The sequence below is a fragment of the Pavona decussata genome, unplaced genomic scaffold, assembly GCF_977016875.1.
Source record: "Pavona decussata unplaced genomic scaffold, jaPavDecu1.1 SCAFFOLD_240, whole genome shotgun sequence".
In the NCBI taxonomy this organism is placed as follows: Eukaryota; Metazoa; Cnidaria; class Anthozoa; order Scleractinia; family Agariciidae; genus Pavona; species Pavona decussata.
Window position 1 is genome coordinate 1 of NW_028145645.1, and position 17,503 is coordinate 17,503.

The 17,503-nt window shown below is 39.4% G+C and overlaps 2 protein-coding genes and 1 non-coding gene across 3 annotated transcripts; 2 read left to right on the forward strand and 1 right to left on the reverse strand.

Moving 5' to 3' along the window:
- Positions 1 to 507: 507 nt before the first annotated feature.
- On the reverse strand, positions 508 to 7,530 carry LOC146457549 (uncharacterized). The gene is made up of 2 exons (XM_085091827.1): positions 7,423 to 7,530; positions 508 to 5,227 (listed from the first exon to the last, which is right to left on the reverse strand). The coding sequence occupies exon 2, from the start codon at positions 5,198 to 5,200 to the stop codon at positions 3,278 to 3,280; it is 1,923 nt and encodes a 640-aa protein (XP_084947953.1). The 5' UTR covers positions 5,201 to 5,227; positions 7,423 to 7,530; the 3' UTR covers positions 508 to 3,277.
- Positions 7,531 to 12,662: 5,132 nt separating this feature from the next.
- Positions 12,663 to 14,288, forward strand: LOC146457550 (putative skeletal organic matrix protein 2). Its single transcript, XM_085091831.1, has 3 exons — positions 12,663 to 12,687; positions 12,941 to 13,123; positions 13,469 to 14,288. The coding sequence occupies exons 1-3, from the start codon at positions 12,663 to 12,665 to the stop codon at positions 13,672 to 13,674; spliced, it is 414 nt and encodes a 137-aa protein (XP_084947957.1). The 3' UTR covers positions 13,675 to 14,288.
- Positions 14,289 to 15,499: 1,211 nt separating this feature from the next.
- On the forward strand, positions 15,500 to 15,720 carry LOC146457551 (small nucleolar RNA U3). The gene has a single exon (XR_014858449.1). It is a non-coding gene; the product is annotated as a small nucleolar RNA U3 (small nucleolar RNA).
- Positions 15,721 to 17,503: the final 1,783 nt, after the last annotated feature.

Below are 17,503 nucleotides of genomic sequence, written 5' to 3' on the forward strand. Positions count from 1 at the left end.
CTCAATGCAAAGTAACACACTGATGGTGCATTTTAGTCACAGAAACGGGTTACCATTTTACATTTTACAATAACTGTCCAAATTCCTGCGCGCTGATTGGCTCGTAGCCATTGTCTATAAGAGTACAGACGTTAAAAATGACGTCAGATGTAACGCGCGCGCGCGCGCTTTCTCAACGAAAAAAATAGCCAATTCCGCTCGTACTTTTTCCATGTTATTGTAAAAAACAAATCGACGGCAGTTTTCTATGATCTATACTCTTATAGACCATAAAATGACGCCATAAAATGTCCAAAACTTGGCAGTGAAACCACTCGCCTGCGGCTCGTGGTTCCACTTGAGTTTTGAACATTTTTTGACGTCATTTTATGGTCTATAAGAGTATAGACCATAGAAAACTGCAGTCGATTTGTTAAATGCAACATTGTATTTCTCCTTAGGCTTAATTTCTATAAACGTATTCATACTGCTGAGAACGATACATTTATAGGCCTTTTCTGACTCAAACATAACATAACTTTATTATTTATATAGCGCAAAATACATGGGTATATGATGTAATGCGCTTAACATTACAATGCTTATAATACTACAATGGATACTAAATAAAGAATATCACATATATATGCATGCAAGAGACCTGTGTTAAAATACTACAGGCCATAAGCTTAAGGCTAATTTAAAATAATGAGTTTTCAACCGTGCCATAAACGTTTTGAGACTGCCGAAAGCTCTCAACTCGTCTGGAAGGGCGTTCCACAACGTCGGCGCAGCTGCAAAGAACGCCCTGTCTCCTGTTGTCTTCTTGGTCTTGTTGGGCAGATCGAGCAGTAAGTGTTATGTATTTGATCGCAGGTTATAATTTGACTGTGGCTTAAGTCTAATTAATTAATGAAATCAATTGATCAAACCCAATAGACAACAATTTCAAACTTTATACAGAGCAGAACGTGTTTATCTTACTGTTACTCTTACCAAACTGTCTTATAATGACTTAAGACCGTTTATTAAACTCATTTGCAGCTGAAATATAGGTGAATTACAGTACTATATAAAGATGCTTAAAATAAATTATAAATACAACAAGAAATCTATAAAATTCGTTTTAAATCCAACTAAAATTTAAACTGTCACGGAATCTTGTGACCGTCGTGTTCTACATGTCAGACGGTCACAAAAAAACCTTTTTACAAGCAATGCCTGACCTGAGATTGTAAATGTACCCAACAGGCTCTTATCTAGACAATAAACAACTAATGGGATGATTACCACTTCTAAGCCTATTCATATAGTCTCCACACGCATTGTTCCTCCTTTCATCTAGTATGGTTATTTGGGCAACTGACACGGCCTCGGAATAACTAACAGCGGGAATGTTATGCATAAGGCCCGGCCTTTTCTGTACACTCGGTCTATCATAGACATAACCCGATGTTACGGCGACGTTTTTTTCCTGGGAAAAGGGACCTTTAGCAACGATGACGATGACGGTAAAGAGAAAGTCAGAAAACGACAAACTGGCTCTGCATTTGGTCTTGTTTCTTTTCGTTCCTTTGGAAAACAACAACCGGAAATGACCAAATTCAAGGTTTTGTGGGGAACGATGATGATTAGTTTCCCTCTCTCTTTCTGAACCTGAAAGCTGCCATTATGAATTGAGCTCGTAGATAGTTTAAATTATCAGAAAGTAAGACAGAGAGGGCGAATTGAACTTACGTTATTTTATCGTGTGCGTTATCATCGTCGCCGCGCGAGGTCCCAATAACAAGATCTGTCGAACATCTAAGAAGCCACACGGAAGCTTACGGAAGAAACCTGACATGGTTTATTCAACAGAGTAGCATAATTGTGGGATTACCACAAATAAAAATATATTGGAGCAAAAACTTTGCGCCAAGCATGGCGCACAAATTTTACCAAGGAAGGCTACATTACTGTTGCGAAAAGATTTCAATACAGTTTGCGAGCATGGTTATATTGTTTTAAAATCGTTCCTCACTATAGCTACAAATACATTACACTAAAATTTAAATTGCTGTCAAATATAAATTTCGCCCCTCCAATTTTTTGTTAATTCGTATGTTTTGTACCAGAAATTTGGAACATTTTGGGTCAATTTCCCGAAAAAGGCCTGTCAAATCTCCAAACGGAGCCTAGCGGGCCCTACTGGGCCAATTTAAAAATGTAAAAGTAAAACTTTATTGAATCTCCCAGTCAGGGTTTTTTCAGACCCAACGTACATAAGCATATACATAAGCATATAAATAATTCATCAGTTTAAAATATCGAACATAAATATCTAAGCGTTAAAATCATAATAATAGATAAAAACATCAATAGGTAACTCTCCTAGCTGACAAGAAATGATTCAAAAAGGAATTCTCTAAGTTTATTTTTGAAAGTACGAAGGCTGTCTGCAGCAGTGATCGCACTAAAAAAACCGTGGAACAACAACAAGGCGTTGATGGGGCGCCAAGTGTTCATAAAATCGAAATTGTTATTGAGACACTTTTGAATAAAACACTTATCCTCTTTCCTTATTGAAACAGCTAAAACTAGTCTAAAATGTGATTGTCATCTCAGGAGCCCATGACAAGTCAACACTTTCCCTTAGAACTGCTTTTAATTGTCAATGCTTTTCTCTGATTGGATATTTGGGATGTGGGTGTTCCATAGGTTCCTTGAAACTCGTTTAAAAAATAAATCTACTCCGAAAAGGATTGACTCCAAGGCTTCGTATGAGAGATAGAGGCTCGGGTTTTGGGCTCCTGAAGACCCGTATAAGCAACTTTCTTAAGGTGTTTTGAACTGACAGGCCCCGCGTTGTTGTTGAAGGATGAACTGCCAAATCAAGGGTGATGCTTAGGGTGAGTTCGATTGACCCTATTCTGGAACAGGAATACATACAACAATGACAAGAAATCCCTCATAAGAGGTTTTAGGAGTTACTGGAGTACGAGACGAGAGTTTGCAGAAATATCTTCCCAAATTACTTAAAAAGAGAAATTTAACAGCTATTCCGCTCATTCTTATTCCTGAATACGGTCAATCGAACGCAACCTTAGTGTTTTCAGTGTCCTTGTATGTGGTGCGTATCTGTTGGAGGAGCATAAGACGGGATGGGGAGCTGAGAACTAGGGGGGGGGGGGGGATGTAATGCTACGGTTACCTTGTCCAACGAGACGTTCACCACGGAGATGGGTAATTTCCGCGTTTTCTTATTCTCCTTGTTGATTCAGTTCTTAGCAAATAACAGCTCAGCTCGGCTCGCCTCAGCTCATTCACCTTTCGTTAAAGAAAGTGCAAATAACATTTTGCTGAGAAGGAAGCGGATGAGACAGCGTCTGTAGTTCCAGTGAGTGACAATTTTTTCCATGAATGCTTCCCCATCATAACGTACATTGTAGTGGAACGGTCCTTCAAAGTCGGGGATCTCTTCATTATCACGGCTTTCATTTCCTTCAGTAGCCTTCAGACTGCCTCCTCTAACCAGCTGAGAACTTGGCCCTCCTCGAAAACTAGCCAGTTTGCCCAACATATAGGAATGGAAGTATTCCTCAAAGCTGTCTATGAAGGACATCTTACCAAATGCAACCGGACACCAAGAACCGCCCTGTAAACGTGCAAAATAGCACATGACTCCCTGACGGAAAATGCGATCTCCATTAGGTTCTCTATACACAAAAGAACCAATACTACCCTGGGAGTATCCCATTACTGGGCACGGCAGACACAAATGAATTGGTGGGGAAGAACGTACACCGGGCACTGCAAATGATTCTCCCAAGATTCCTTGGATTTCCTCGAGAATCAAAGAAAACGCAGGAATGAAGACCCTCTGTGAAAAATTGGGCACCTTTTCTTTCCACTCTCTCGTTGTTGGTCTTCTAGATATTTCAAAAGGACTCTTCATCCCTGGAATCGAAATTGCGCCAATGTCAGTTACAAAAAAGACTGCAAGAGCTTTAAACCTGTGACGGTAACTCGAATAGAATGGGACTTCTTCAATGAAGACGTAGCGAAGCACGTCTATCATCAGACTGAGACAGCGCCTCTGAAATTCATACCACGCAAACATGTCTAGCCAGTCATAGTTCTTGTAGCTATCAAGATCGCTGCATTGTGTTGCCATTACTGGTATTGTTGACATGTCAACTTCTGTAGCATCTACAAGATAATCCAGGTAACGCGCTTTTCCCTCGCCATCCTTTGTGATTAAACAACAGGAACGCAAGAAAAAGGTCGGCATCTTCAGTTCATTGTAATTGGTAAGTAATGACCCAAGCACCGCTAAAATGCATTCATCGAGGGATCTTTTGAGGTCGCATTTCAAGAGATAAACATGGTCTAGGATAGCCATTTTGACCTGGTAGGAATTCAAAATGTTTCCAGAAAGTAGCCATTTCGTCACTCTGTAACACATGCGATGCAATTCATCGAGGGACTGCATTAGATAAAGCTCTCCTTGAGCAAAGGAAACGTGAAAACATTGGTTGCAGTTTGGGGAACAAGGTTTGGGTACAAGAAAGCAACCGCGATCTTTCACCAACTGATGGAAATTTGAAGGAAAATGTTTATCCTTCCCGAGATCCTCAACAAAGCTATCAGTGCACTGAATTGAAGGCAGGACATCCACGCCAATTTTAAATGAACTATTGATCCCTTTCCACAACATTTCAAGACAAGGTACTGTTAACGAAGAAAGCAGTGATGAAATGTGCAGCGTGCCTGTATCCCTTCTTATCGTTTTCTCCACATCTGTCATGACTTTTAACGTTTGTTCAATCATTCCAGAAAACAGTTTGGAAAGGTTTTCCAGCGTTTTCTGGCGGCTACTTTCAAATGTGACCTGCACACGACCCGGTCTGCACCCTTGATGAATGTCAATCTCGCCAACATTAATCTTGATGTTAAAGTCGAACTCGTCGGGAAGCGAATTTTTAGTTCCTTCATAGAAACTTCCAACAGGTAGGATTTTTTCCACAGAAAAAAGGTCTCCATAGCTTACAACCCGACCTTCTTCACTTGCAGGTATGCTTCCGGTCTCAAGGAACGTTTCAACTTTCAATGTCTGACCCTTGTTAAGAATGACTGACAATCCTTCAAACACAGCCGACTCTATATCTTTGACTTCTGGCTGAGTTACTCTAAAAATGCAAGCCAAGTCATGGAGTTGACACAGGAACGCGCCTAGATTCATGTCCAAAATTTAAGGAATGTCAGGAATCTGGAAGCAGATAAGAAATATCAATGTCATTTTAAAGGAAGGAAGTAAAAGAGGGTGAAATTATTATATAAGGTGACACGTATCTATAGGTTTAATAAATCACAGTCTTGGAAGATAGTAAGAATTGTGACATTTGCACCATTTGGAGAAGGATCAAAGCACTAGATTTTTCAATCACTGAAGTTATTTAATATTTACGAACTTAATTATACACACTTAACAGCTCTTTTTATGTTGCTATATTTCAATAAAAAATTACCTATAACATTTAATGATTACTTCACTTCACAAAGAATGAATATTTACATAGTTACAATACACGATCAACATCTAATATACACATAGATTATCAAAGAACAAATTATGGTAAATTCTCTGTCAAATACAGAGGAGTACAACCGTGGAACAGTCTACCGGAAAATCTTAGAAATAAAAAGTCTTATAGTTCATGTAAAAACTTGATTAAGATATCTATACAGCATTATTTAGATTATGTAACTCATACAACGCGCCATTAATTGTACTTTTTTTATAACTTGTAAACAATGACTGGCGATCTTCTTTGAAATGCTCAGTAGAGCTTGCTAAGATCTCCTACAACTGAATATAATAGTTATACAACGTTACAATTGATGGGTGAATAAAGTTGCTCTTAAGAATAAAAAAAATGCTAGAGCCATGTGAAATACAATAAAATTATAATTAACAGTAAATTTACATAAAAATTATATAATTAATGTAAGACCAAAAATCAGTTCTGACTCTCGTGTAATGAACCTATCTATATACCAAGACCCTATTTAGACCGGGATAAAATGAATTTGATGTTACCGTGACAACCTAATGGTGCAGAAAAATTAACTTCCTTATATCATTTTATTGTTCTTTTATAATTGGTTTTGATTACTTTTTGGTCAATTTTGGTGGATAAAGTCTTGATTGGCATCTGCAAACCTAAAACCCACTAAATCGCGCTGAAATGGCCAAAATATGGCACACAAACACTGGCAAGATACCGAGGAGACAAGGTAAGCCATTTTTTTTACAATTCAATTCAATTCAATTCAATTTTATTTACACTTATTACAACGAAATACAAATATTTTACAGTAAGAAAAAACATTCAACGTACAGAGCTTTCGTGTTGGCCACTACCTCTGTGCAGTTAATTAAAATAGGGAAAAGAAGAATTTATAATAGTAGTTGAAGAGCTTTGCTAGTTAAATTAGGCTTGGGTTAGGAAAATACAGTAAGGAAAAAAGTGTTAACAGCAAATATATCAGTATATAGTATACGTTAATTTTTTTTATATTATTTATGTTTGGCTATCAAGTAGAAAAAGTTACACCACACCACATATTCAATTCATGCCCTTTAGTTTCGATTCCAAAACACGTTCGTAAATTCCCATACAAACCCTTATAATTTGCGCCATTGCGTAACATTCAAATTACAAAGGTCAAACAAAGTTATTCCCTCGCCGTTGTACAATGGCGATATTTCAGTCTCTATATATACAGAGGCATTTACCTCGCCGTTGTACAACGGCGACATTTCATTCTCTTTTATATACAGAGGCATTCATAACGGCGAGATTTCAGTCTCTGTTATATACAGAGGCATTCACCTCGCCGCTGTACAATGGCGAGATTTCAGTCTCTTTTATATACAGAGGCATTAACCTCGCCCTTGTACAACGGCGACATTTCAATCTCTTTTATATACGGAGGCATTTACCTCGCCTTTGTACAACGGCGAGATTTCAGTGTCTTTTATGTACAGACGGTTCACTTCGCCGTTGTACAACGGCAAGGTTTTGATCTGTAATATATACCTGATATACAGCTAGAGGCATTCACTTCGCCGTTGTACAACGGCGAGAGTGCAGTCTCTTTTATTTGCAGACGGTCCACTTCGCCGTTGTACAAAGGCGAGGTTTCGATCTGTAATATATAAGTTGTTTAATTTACATATTGCGAAGTTGGCGAATTTTCACTCGTTCTGTATATTAAAACAATCGCATAATACGTGTTTGGTGGTGTTTGATATTCGAAAAGAGTGAATGCTTGAGCGCACATGACGTGAGAAAATCAATCGAGTAATTTAACTTCGAAATATCAATAAATTCCCAAACCAAAGAAATCACAAATTGTTCAGACTATAAAGGGCTACGAATATAAACTAAGAAGGCATACCTCTTTTAGTCTTTATCCGGTAAACTATCTTGTGGCTTTGCAATATGTACGATCCTTCTTTCGGTCTGTTCACGATTCGACTGTCGCAAAACTAGTTTGCGATCGAATACAAACAGCTTACTTATGATAACAAAAGAGACATTAAAAATTAAAGTAGATGAAAACGGAAATGACGTAAATCACGCAACGCAAACCAAATTATAGCTTTCATTTACAATAACCATTAATTTTTCTAGCTAGAAGCTGGAACTGTAACTGTACTCGTAAAATAATTTTGCATGTAAATGCTTTTCTTAAAAACTAATTTCAAAGAACATGGAACGCAAATACTAGCTGATTCAAGTTCAAGACTGAGTTTGGCTTCTATTTCAAATTCCACCTTTTGAATTCACCCTTGTTGCATGTTTTGTCAATGTTTCCGTATATCTGTCAAACCGTCAAGCTTGTCAAAATTTCCATGATACTATTGGCTTCTCGTTACTGAATCGAACGGTTATGTTTTAATTTAGTTTTGAGAAAGTTTTATCGTGTTGGCTTTATCAAAAACGTGATGTGTAGTTGACACTGATTGCTTGAATGTGGCCCGGCTTAGATTGCAGTTCATCGGAGCTTCAGGAACGGGCCTCCCTCCATCCAATCACAGTGAAGCTCTTCTTTGTTGTTTAATTCTTTTAGCTTCAACTCCATCCAATAGGACTTGGAATTTATTTAATTGTTTTCAAGGGATCGTCTCCAGATGCCCTCCTTGAAATTTGCTGTGGCAGTGTGCTTTCATTTTCAACATAAGTTTGCCGAAAATTTAGTTCTTTAAAAGTTTTTATATGATCAGTTTTTCACTGTTTTTAGATCAGACTCAAAATAGGTTTAATTAACACGTATTCAACACTGATCACCCAAATAACAGCTTCCAAATGTAAGTTGTTTCATTGCTCCCGGCCTGAAACATTAAGCTTTTGGAGAAGGCTAATCATATCCCATCTATCACAGTTGTGCATCGTGCTGTGGAATTGTCTCAGCCCGGCGAAGACTGGATCATATCTTTCTGGAGATACGTTGCCAGGGCTGCCTTGTTGGTTTTCCTGGAAAATCCCTCCGGGGTAGCTAAAGCCCTGGCTAAAGGGCCAACACTACAACGCAATATTAGTTCTCTCACTTCGATCTTGCGGCTTTGACCCCAACAATCATCCGTCAGACTTCGATATGATTTTAAGATGACGGCTCTTTGATGCATCTTTGATGCTGACGGTCTCAAATGGGCTTTTTCTCAAGGAAGAAGGAAAGGTCTTCAGCTTCTTGAGTTTCATCGCATCGTGAAACTTCTTTGTTGGTGGATTGTTTTTAAGTTTTCCTTCTTGAACGGCTGGTTTGCCTTCTCGGCACCAATCAGGGGCGTTCCCAGGGGAGGGTTCCAAGGGGTTGCGGAAGCCCCCAAAACGAAACCAGCTTTTGCACGCAGTTATAGAAAAGGAGGCTCCCAATGAAAAGAAAAAAAAAACGCTGTTGTGGCTTTGCCGTACAAGATGGGTCAAACGGCATGAAGCATACGAGGTATTTTTTGACATGTTACCTTCTTTCGTGAAGACACTTGATGCCATCTCCCATAATGACTGTTCCAAAATTAGTGCAACAGCACTCCATGAACCTGGGAAGGCGAAAGTCTAAATAAAGCTAGTTCGCTTTTAAATGCCGTATTGAGGTTTCCCTTCCTCATCACTCAAGTTACTGCTATGAAGTGCTTATCGTTCGTAAAGCCCCTGAGCATTAGGCCACAGAAACGCAACATTGGTGTGTGCGAAGCATGCATACTGCCAAGTTGATGATATCAAATGCCACCACAAGCTAACTAAAGAGCAGATTGACGCCCAGTTTCAACAATGGTTTGAGACAGCTGCTAACCGTGGAAGGAAATTCGGCATCGAACCTACTATTCCAAGGGTAGTAGGCCGACAGGAGCATCGCAGTAACGTGGAGACAACAACGCCTAAAGAGTATTGCAAGAGGGCCCGTTGCAATTCTCTCACTAGACCATTTGCCTACCCAGATTGACATTTATTTCAGCCATGAAAACGATAAAATATACTGTCTTCGCTGCTCTGCCTTGTTCCAAAGCTGCTGATCACTCAAGAACACGATAAGCTAAGAGATGCACTTCAGTTTTATGCTGATGACCTTCCATCGCCTCAGGTCACCAACGTTGAACTCCTCCTATTGTGCCGAAAATGGCTGCAGCATGCTCAATCTTCACTACCTGACAACGCGGTTAAAGCTCTAGCTAAATGCGACAATGATTTTTATCCCAACACTCACCATCTGTTAGGAATCCTCTGTATCTTGCCAATAACCTCCGTAGAATGCGAACGATCTTTTAGTATTCTACGTCGATTAGAGACTTACTTAACGGCAACTCTGTCTAGTGAACGAGAGGCTTCCCTTGCTCTCATGAACATTCACTATGACCAGGATATTGAAGTTGACGGCTGTCATTGAAATTTTTGCTCAAAAACACCCGCGACGCTTGTTGGGCGCTGACCTACTACCTACTGATTGAGAAATGAGAACAGAATACGCGCGCGCAAATGTCCCTTGTCGTATTGGCAACAAGTCCAGCACTTTTGGCTGAAAAATTATGAATAAAGAATTTAATAGAAATTTTAAGGTACATCATTATACACAGCCAAATTTCAGCTTCTTTGGTTGCGAGACCCGATCGAATTTTTTCCTCCGTTGTCCCAAAAAACCCTTTCCTTTAAGTTCCCTATACTCAAATATAAATCCAGACATTTATACAAAGCAAGAAGCAAGGTTTCGAAAGATAAGAACATTTCATTGCATTTCAGACATGTGCTTACGCAATAACAGAGTCACGCAGTACAGATTATACTCAATTCGTCGCTTACATACTGCAGCTGACGATATGAATCGCTTTCTTCGCCTCTTGACATGCTATCATTGTGCTATCATTGCCATCATCTTTTTGTTGTAACAGCTCCAGAACCCTAAATGAGCTAAAAGCAACCGTTCGCGAACGCTTCACAGCCGTCGTGATCTTGAATGAAAACAACAATGACCAATACGGCAAGGAATGAAATGAAAAGAACAATGTCGAGAAGAATACGTCGTGTAGGCCACATTCAAGTGTTTTACGCTTTCCAATAGAGTGGCGATCGCATGTAACGCAAATTTTCGCAAAACGGTTTCCGTCCTCAATCTTCAAGTGCGGATATTTACAGGTCTGGACAGAAAGAAGTCAAAAGTACTCATTAAGACTTCCCGAGGTACTTTTCTTCATGAATTCCAAAGTCGTATTTTTATTCATTTGTCTTGCATCCGCCGTCTACGGCATTTATTACGTCGATTGGTCATATACAATGTCTTTGGACAATTGCGACAAGAAAAAAAATACAAATAAAAAAGTACGCGACTCAGGACTTAACTCGGTGCCTCACGGCCCGGCCGAGTAAGAAAGCTAGAAAAGAGCAGAATAGTACTAGTTGACACGTCAAAAAATGTTTCTTTAAATGTTTCTTTAAATGTTGATTCAACTGCTGGCTTTCCAGAAATTGGTTATTCCAGCTTTCAATACAAGAGTTTGAACGGCATTTACTTCCTTTCATGTTTCCATTTTTTTTTTTTTTGGAACTTTCAACTCATCAAGGGGATATGAGGGACTTTTTAGCTGGATCATATCCCTTAGTTGGCCCGGGAAAGAGTATATCTGTATTCAGCTGTCATATAAAATGTTGTCACGGCACCTGTCTTCAAGCTCTTCAAGCAGAGTTTAATGAATAAATTAATATGCCGATTTGTAGCTACCATGAAAAAGAAAAAGATACCCAGCCGAATTTTAGACACAGTCTGTCCTCAAGGCATCCCGCGTAATAACACTGAAGTGACAGTCGGATAAATGAAATGGATTATCTCTCATCTGAAAACTGATTGGATCGAAAACCTAGAATAAATTTATTATCCCGTATTGAAAAAACCCTAGTATTTTGAGAGGCTCTGCCGCTGCCGTGGTAATTGAATAACAGACAGCAAGCGTTTAGTTCTCCTTCCAAGAAGCGCCGTAAAATTTCTTGCGTGTTGTTGATGCACGTCAACGATTTTGGTTGCTTAGCACGTGACCGAAATCACGCCGGTGTTTTCAGGCGTTGCCGTTCCTTTCTAAGTCCAAAGGACGGCTGCTGACGACGTTTTATAAAAGCGGATGGGGCCGGGGGGGGGGGGTACTCCCAAAAAAAATGTATAGGGGTGTGCGGCCCGCTTCCCAAAACCCTTACCCTATTTATGACCAAAATCTGCGATTTTCCTTACCCTATTTATAACCTGATAGTGTCTGGTCAACTTCAGTTCAAAACCCCTGGAGTCCAGCGCGTGACCGGAGCGCATGACAAGCCGTTGCGGCACGTACACGGTTGCTGTAAACGTAGCTTCAAAAAAAAAAAAAACCCATTCAAGACTAGAGTGCAAGAATTGATACCCTATTTATTACCGAAATGGCGGCAAAATGGCTAAAATCGATACCCTATTTATGACCAAAGCGGTTGAAAAACGATGCCCTTTGGCGCCGCACATACCTATATAGCCCATATAAGGGAGTACCCCCCCCCCCCGGGGAAGGGGCTTAACATTTTTCTCAATTTGGGGCGTGATTACCGGGTGACTTGATCCAATGAAGATTAGAGATTTCAACTGATGCTGCCGTTGACAGATTACAATAATCGATTCAACGTTGCAAGTTTGAAACGATTAATTCAGTTCATTCGAGATTATTGAAAGTTATTGGATTAATACATGTATTTGTACATGTAGCCCAGGTATTTTCACTGAAAGATCCTCACAATACCTTCCCTAAAGTGTGAACATGGCAAAATTTGAATGAGCTCACCGAAGAATTAAAAAAGTGCAAGCAATCTTTTAGTATCACGTTAAATCACGCGGAAAGTTTCCAAAAATGGCTCTTTGTTTAATGTCAAGAGTCTGCTGTTAGATGACAATCCTGTCTGTTATTTGTGTCACAAATTAAGTTGAGGAGATGGAATACTTTCCCTGTGTCATTAGAAAACTTAAAGGAGCAAACTGGAAGGGTAATCTTAATTGGTCACGTGATACATTGCCATAGAAACAGAAGTGTTATAGTACCCATTTCAACATTTCAAAGTCCTTGGTCAAGTGTTGTTTTCACACGTTTCGTGTTGGAAATACATAGACCCAAACGATGAAACCAAAAAATTGGATACATGAATGGATGCATTGACTGTGGAGGTGAGATAATTGCATAACGGTAAAATTTCATTCTAAAAAAATAGATAGACCACAGTACGCAAACTGCAGGTCAGAAAATTTAAAGGATTAGACTCCTTCCTCGACACGAGTACACCCCACTATTTTTAATGTAGCTGATTTGGATAGGTGGCTAAAGACTGTTTTGTGCCCCTCTCTACCCTGGTGTATGATGGGTGCCCGAGAACCGGAGATATCAAAATAAAAAGTAGTTGATTACTTTCTCAATTCTTAGGTCCTGGAAAATGTGCTGGCATTTGTTTTGGCGATAGTAAAAGGTATGCAAACTGCAATGCCAAAAACAAGCCGACTGTGAACTGCGACAAGTCACACTGGTTTGAAGCCATTGGGAAATACATAGACCCAAACGATGGAACCAAAAAAACTGGATACGTGAATGGATGCATTGACTGTGCAGGTGAGATAATTGCAAAACGGTATAATCTCATTTCATTCTTAAAAAAATCGCTCATAAAAGGCCCGGGGACACTAAACTGGGAGGCTAGGCATAATTTTTCCGCATCCGGAGTCCTTAACGGTACTCGGAATGTTTTGACAAAAGAACTTAGAACAACAGCAACAACAATATAGAACCAAAACAAACTCCCCTCCCACCCCCCCCCCCCTCCCCTTCCCCTGTATTTACAATTTTTTGTATCCTTAAGATTTTACTGCTGAATAAAAATTAATAATAACAGGAAAAGAAGTGTGGTGTTCCGGAACGGTGCCATTTACACTGTGAACCTACTTTTTTTTTTGTCAGACAAGACGAAGGCTTGCGACGATATTATCAAGGATATTGAACTCTTTGAGAATGTTCACGTGACCTCATGTGAGATTGAGTGCTGCACAACTGACATGTGTAACGTTGACCTGAAACCAACCTTCCCACCTAAAGGCCATGGGTCCTCCATTAGTGTTAGCCCAGTGGTTTTCCTTGCAGCTTTTGCAATCTATTTTGGCTTTTAGTGCTACTGAGACAAAACGCTTCCAAGTGCTATGGTCAATTTAGTGGATGTTTGTGTTTCCAAGCGATAATAGGCCATTCCCGAGTTGCTTTGAACCTCATCACGAAAGCAAGGTTAAGTGCAAAGTTTTTCATGTGAAAAATAGTTTTGTTTGCATGTGAATGAAAACTAATTTTCATAATAAAAACTATGCACAATAATAGCCTCGCTTTTAAAATGAGGTTCAAAGCAACTAGGAAATGGCCTATTGTTTCACGAATAAACTCGTTGTATTTTTATAAATTGGACTTCCGTTTGGTCATTTCAGCAGTAGATAACTACTCATGATAATGTAGTACTTCTCTTAGTTGGTGTAGTAAAATGTATAGACATTTACCCAGACTGTTCCAAACAGCAACCTGACTCACGGCAGTCGTGCATGGGAAAGTTCTGCTTTCCCTTGCTTTTTAGTTTGATTTTAGTTTAAGAAAACTTTGAGCTGATTTTGTACCACAAAAAAATTAGAAATTTTTTACCTCAGAAACGTAGTACAGCCTGTTTGTACCACAGCGTTTGTGCCACTCAGAAACGTAGCAGTGATTTTCATTGGCCAAGGTATACATAGAAATAAAGCACTTGAAAAAAAAATGAGGGTCCTTGCTGTTTTTGTTTGTTTTTTCTATTCACGTATTTTCTTCTTGCTGTGTTTGGCTTCTACGATTGGCGTATCACACCAGTTCCCTTTATTAGAAAAGCATTTTTCGAGCAAACACCATCCACCGAAAAAGGTGAAGTCGTAGTCGAGTCTTAGTGTCCCACACGGCAGGAGCTTAAACCAATTTCTATAGAGAGAACCAACTAGGAGTATTGATACACCCTGGCCTCCTTGGAAGCGATGCTAGTCCATCGTAGGGTTACCCGGGCCCCAGTAGTATGTCTGGGTGAAAATTAAAAGCCGCTTGATACATGCAAATAGTACTTTTGCCTGTTTGAGGTCCTCATATTGTAGGTATATGTGTAAAACAAAGATATAACGTGCTATGTGAAAATATAGTTCACTGGCGAGGACTCGAACCCCAGTCTCCTACATCTACATCACAGGCGAACCTACAGGAGAAGCCGGCGGAAGGATCACTAAAGGTCACAGGATACTCACTCAGCACAGTAAGTCTGTTTTCACTTAGGATAGACTAACAGTGATCTGCATTCGAATTAGTACGTAATACGAAACAAACAGCAAGGAATATTCGTGCGAAGTGAATTAAAGTAACTGAAATAACTGCAAGGCTGATTTGACTGCGTAGAAAACTTAACATGAGAGCAATTGACAGGATGGAGACCAAACCGAGAATCTAAGTTTAGCCTCTTTACACATAGGATTGATCATGAAGAGGGCCGGCTAAAGGCTAAAAAAAGAGATGCTCGAGATTTTCGAGATTCTTGCAACGAGGCTCCCAAAATAGGTAAAAGAATAGAACTCTTTTTCAAAGATGATATGTATCGGCTCACTCAAAACTGTGTTGACGCATTTTGATTATCATTACATTCGCAGTAAAACTATCTGTATGCAAAGTATCAGAAAGCAACACAGAGCGTATAGCGTAGCCTGTGAGCCAAGCGAAACTTAAAATAGCACGTGAATAAATCAATAAAATATATATAAAAGTCATAGTCTAGATGTCTGAAAGTCTAAAACTCATACAAATAACTATTCATGGGTGGTCTATTTTTAAATAGAAACCATTTCAACAACTGCGCATGCGCATTGACAACTATTCCGGGTTCCGGCTCCCACATGTACAAGAGTTCTATTTTTAATGACTTCCTTCGGTTGACCAATTTTCTGTAAGACCGTACTTACTAGGATCATTTCTATAGTACGTGTCCCGTCTTTGTACCCCAACAAAGACAACTTCATCAACCGTGATGACGATGCGAAGCGTTCACCTCTGAGCGCGAAGCACGTCGCTGGCTTTGCCTTCATGGCAATCGGTCAGCGACGATTGATGACCGTTCCTTTTCTTCCTTTAGTGGGGGAACTGGAGGAGGTGATCGCATTCTGAGCGGTTGTTTTTTTTTTTTATCATTATTACCTGATCATGTTACTACTTTGAAAGTTCTTGCAATGTTCAGCGTCGCCGATACAACCGCCTTCTGCATTCTCTCTAAGTGCGCGTTTTTTTATCCACAATTCTGGAATAAGAATGGTTGGTACGGAATGCTAGGAATAACTCGGATTGTCTGCATAAAAAAACCCCCGTCGGTCCTGGCCAAGTAAACATTGCGTAACAAATATGGCGGCCGACGAAGAGGCTGCTATTGCAGCCGTTATCGCGGCAATTTTCATTGTACTTTTGGTACAATGGAATTAGAAGCAATGTTTCATTTTGTTCAAAAGTGTAACCTGATTTTTTCCCTTGTAGAGACGTATTTGAATCCGCAGCGCTCATCTCGCCGTTCGCCATCTTGGATTTCATTCGGAACATTCTGTTCATTCTGCCCCTGGGAGCAGAATGGATGGAATGGCATTCTGTCCATTCCGGAATAAGAATGCGGAATAGAAAAACGCGCGCATTTTACATTCTGTCCATTCACATTCCAGAATTGTGAATAAAAAACGCACCCTAAGACTTGAGTAGTCTTTCGCCCAACCAGTGATCGCACACTAATCTCTGTCTCTTTCGACCAGCCGCCTAGCACATCCATGATAATATTATACCGGTGCCCCTCGTATCCTTTATATTGCCCCTTCCCACCTCAAGAGACCATACTTCATGGTTTTCTCCTCGCTCTTCTTCCTTCGATTACTAATCTATGGACAACTCATCTCTATAATATTGTTATTATTATTATTATTATTATTATTATTATTATTATTATTGTTATTATTATTATTATTGTTATTATTATTATTATTGTTATTATTATTATTATTATTATTATTATTATTATTATTATTATTATTATTATTTTAATGAGGGTGCTATATTTCGCCCGCTTCTAAGGTAGGCTTGGCCTTGGTTTAGGGATTCTCAAATCATATCTGCCTTGAAGGCAGGAGACCGAGGTTCGAATCCTCGAATCCTCGTTTTGACAGGATTTACACAAGATACTTTATATCTTGTTTACCTTGTTCCACTAGCACGTCTTGAAGTAAGACGGATTTGGATATTTGCTTGCAAAGCTTCAACTCAAAACTACTTATCAAACTTTATGAAATAATTGTTTTTGTTTTCATGATAGATCGATCAGTGGGGTATGCTGAAATAAGTAGACGGCTAGCTCTCGGTTTCTATCGCCTTTTTAGCGTTCTAAATTGTGAAAATCGTTTCCGCCTATGTAAACCATAAATGACAAAAATGGTTCAAAACTCAAGTGCAGTGACGAGCCGTAGAAGAGTGGTTTTTACTGTCAAGTTTTGAACATTTTATGGCGTCATTTTATAAAAGTATAGACCATTTAAAACTGCCGTCGATTTGATTTTTACAATAACGTGGAAAAAGAACGAGCGGAATTTGGCTTTCGTTTTCGTTGAGAAAGTGCGCGCGTTACATCTGAAGGGGAAGGTAGTGCCTGATGGTTGTGAAGAACTGCAAGTAGTTATTTTTAGTAGTGTTTTGGCAATTTAAACAGCAAAAATTCTAGAATCAGGCATGGATTGTTCTCTTATTGTAGATGAATAGACATCAGTCTCATTTCTTTACATTTTGCGCTAGTATGAATCCAGTTATACCAGAGGCCGCGCGAGTGACTCTTGGTGGGCTCCTTGGAGGTGTTGTGTTACAACGGTTTGAATTATAAGGATTTGTATGGGAATGCAGCGAATTTGTATGAATGGAGAAATTAACATT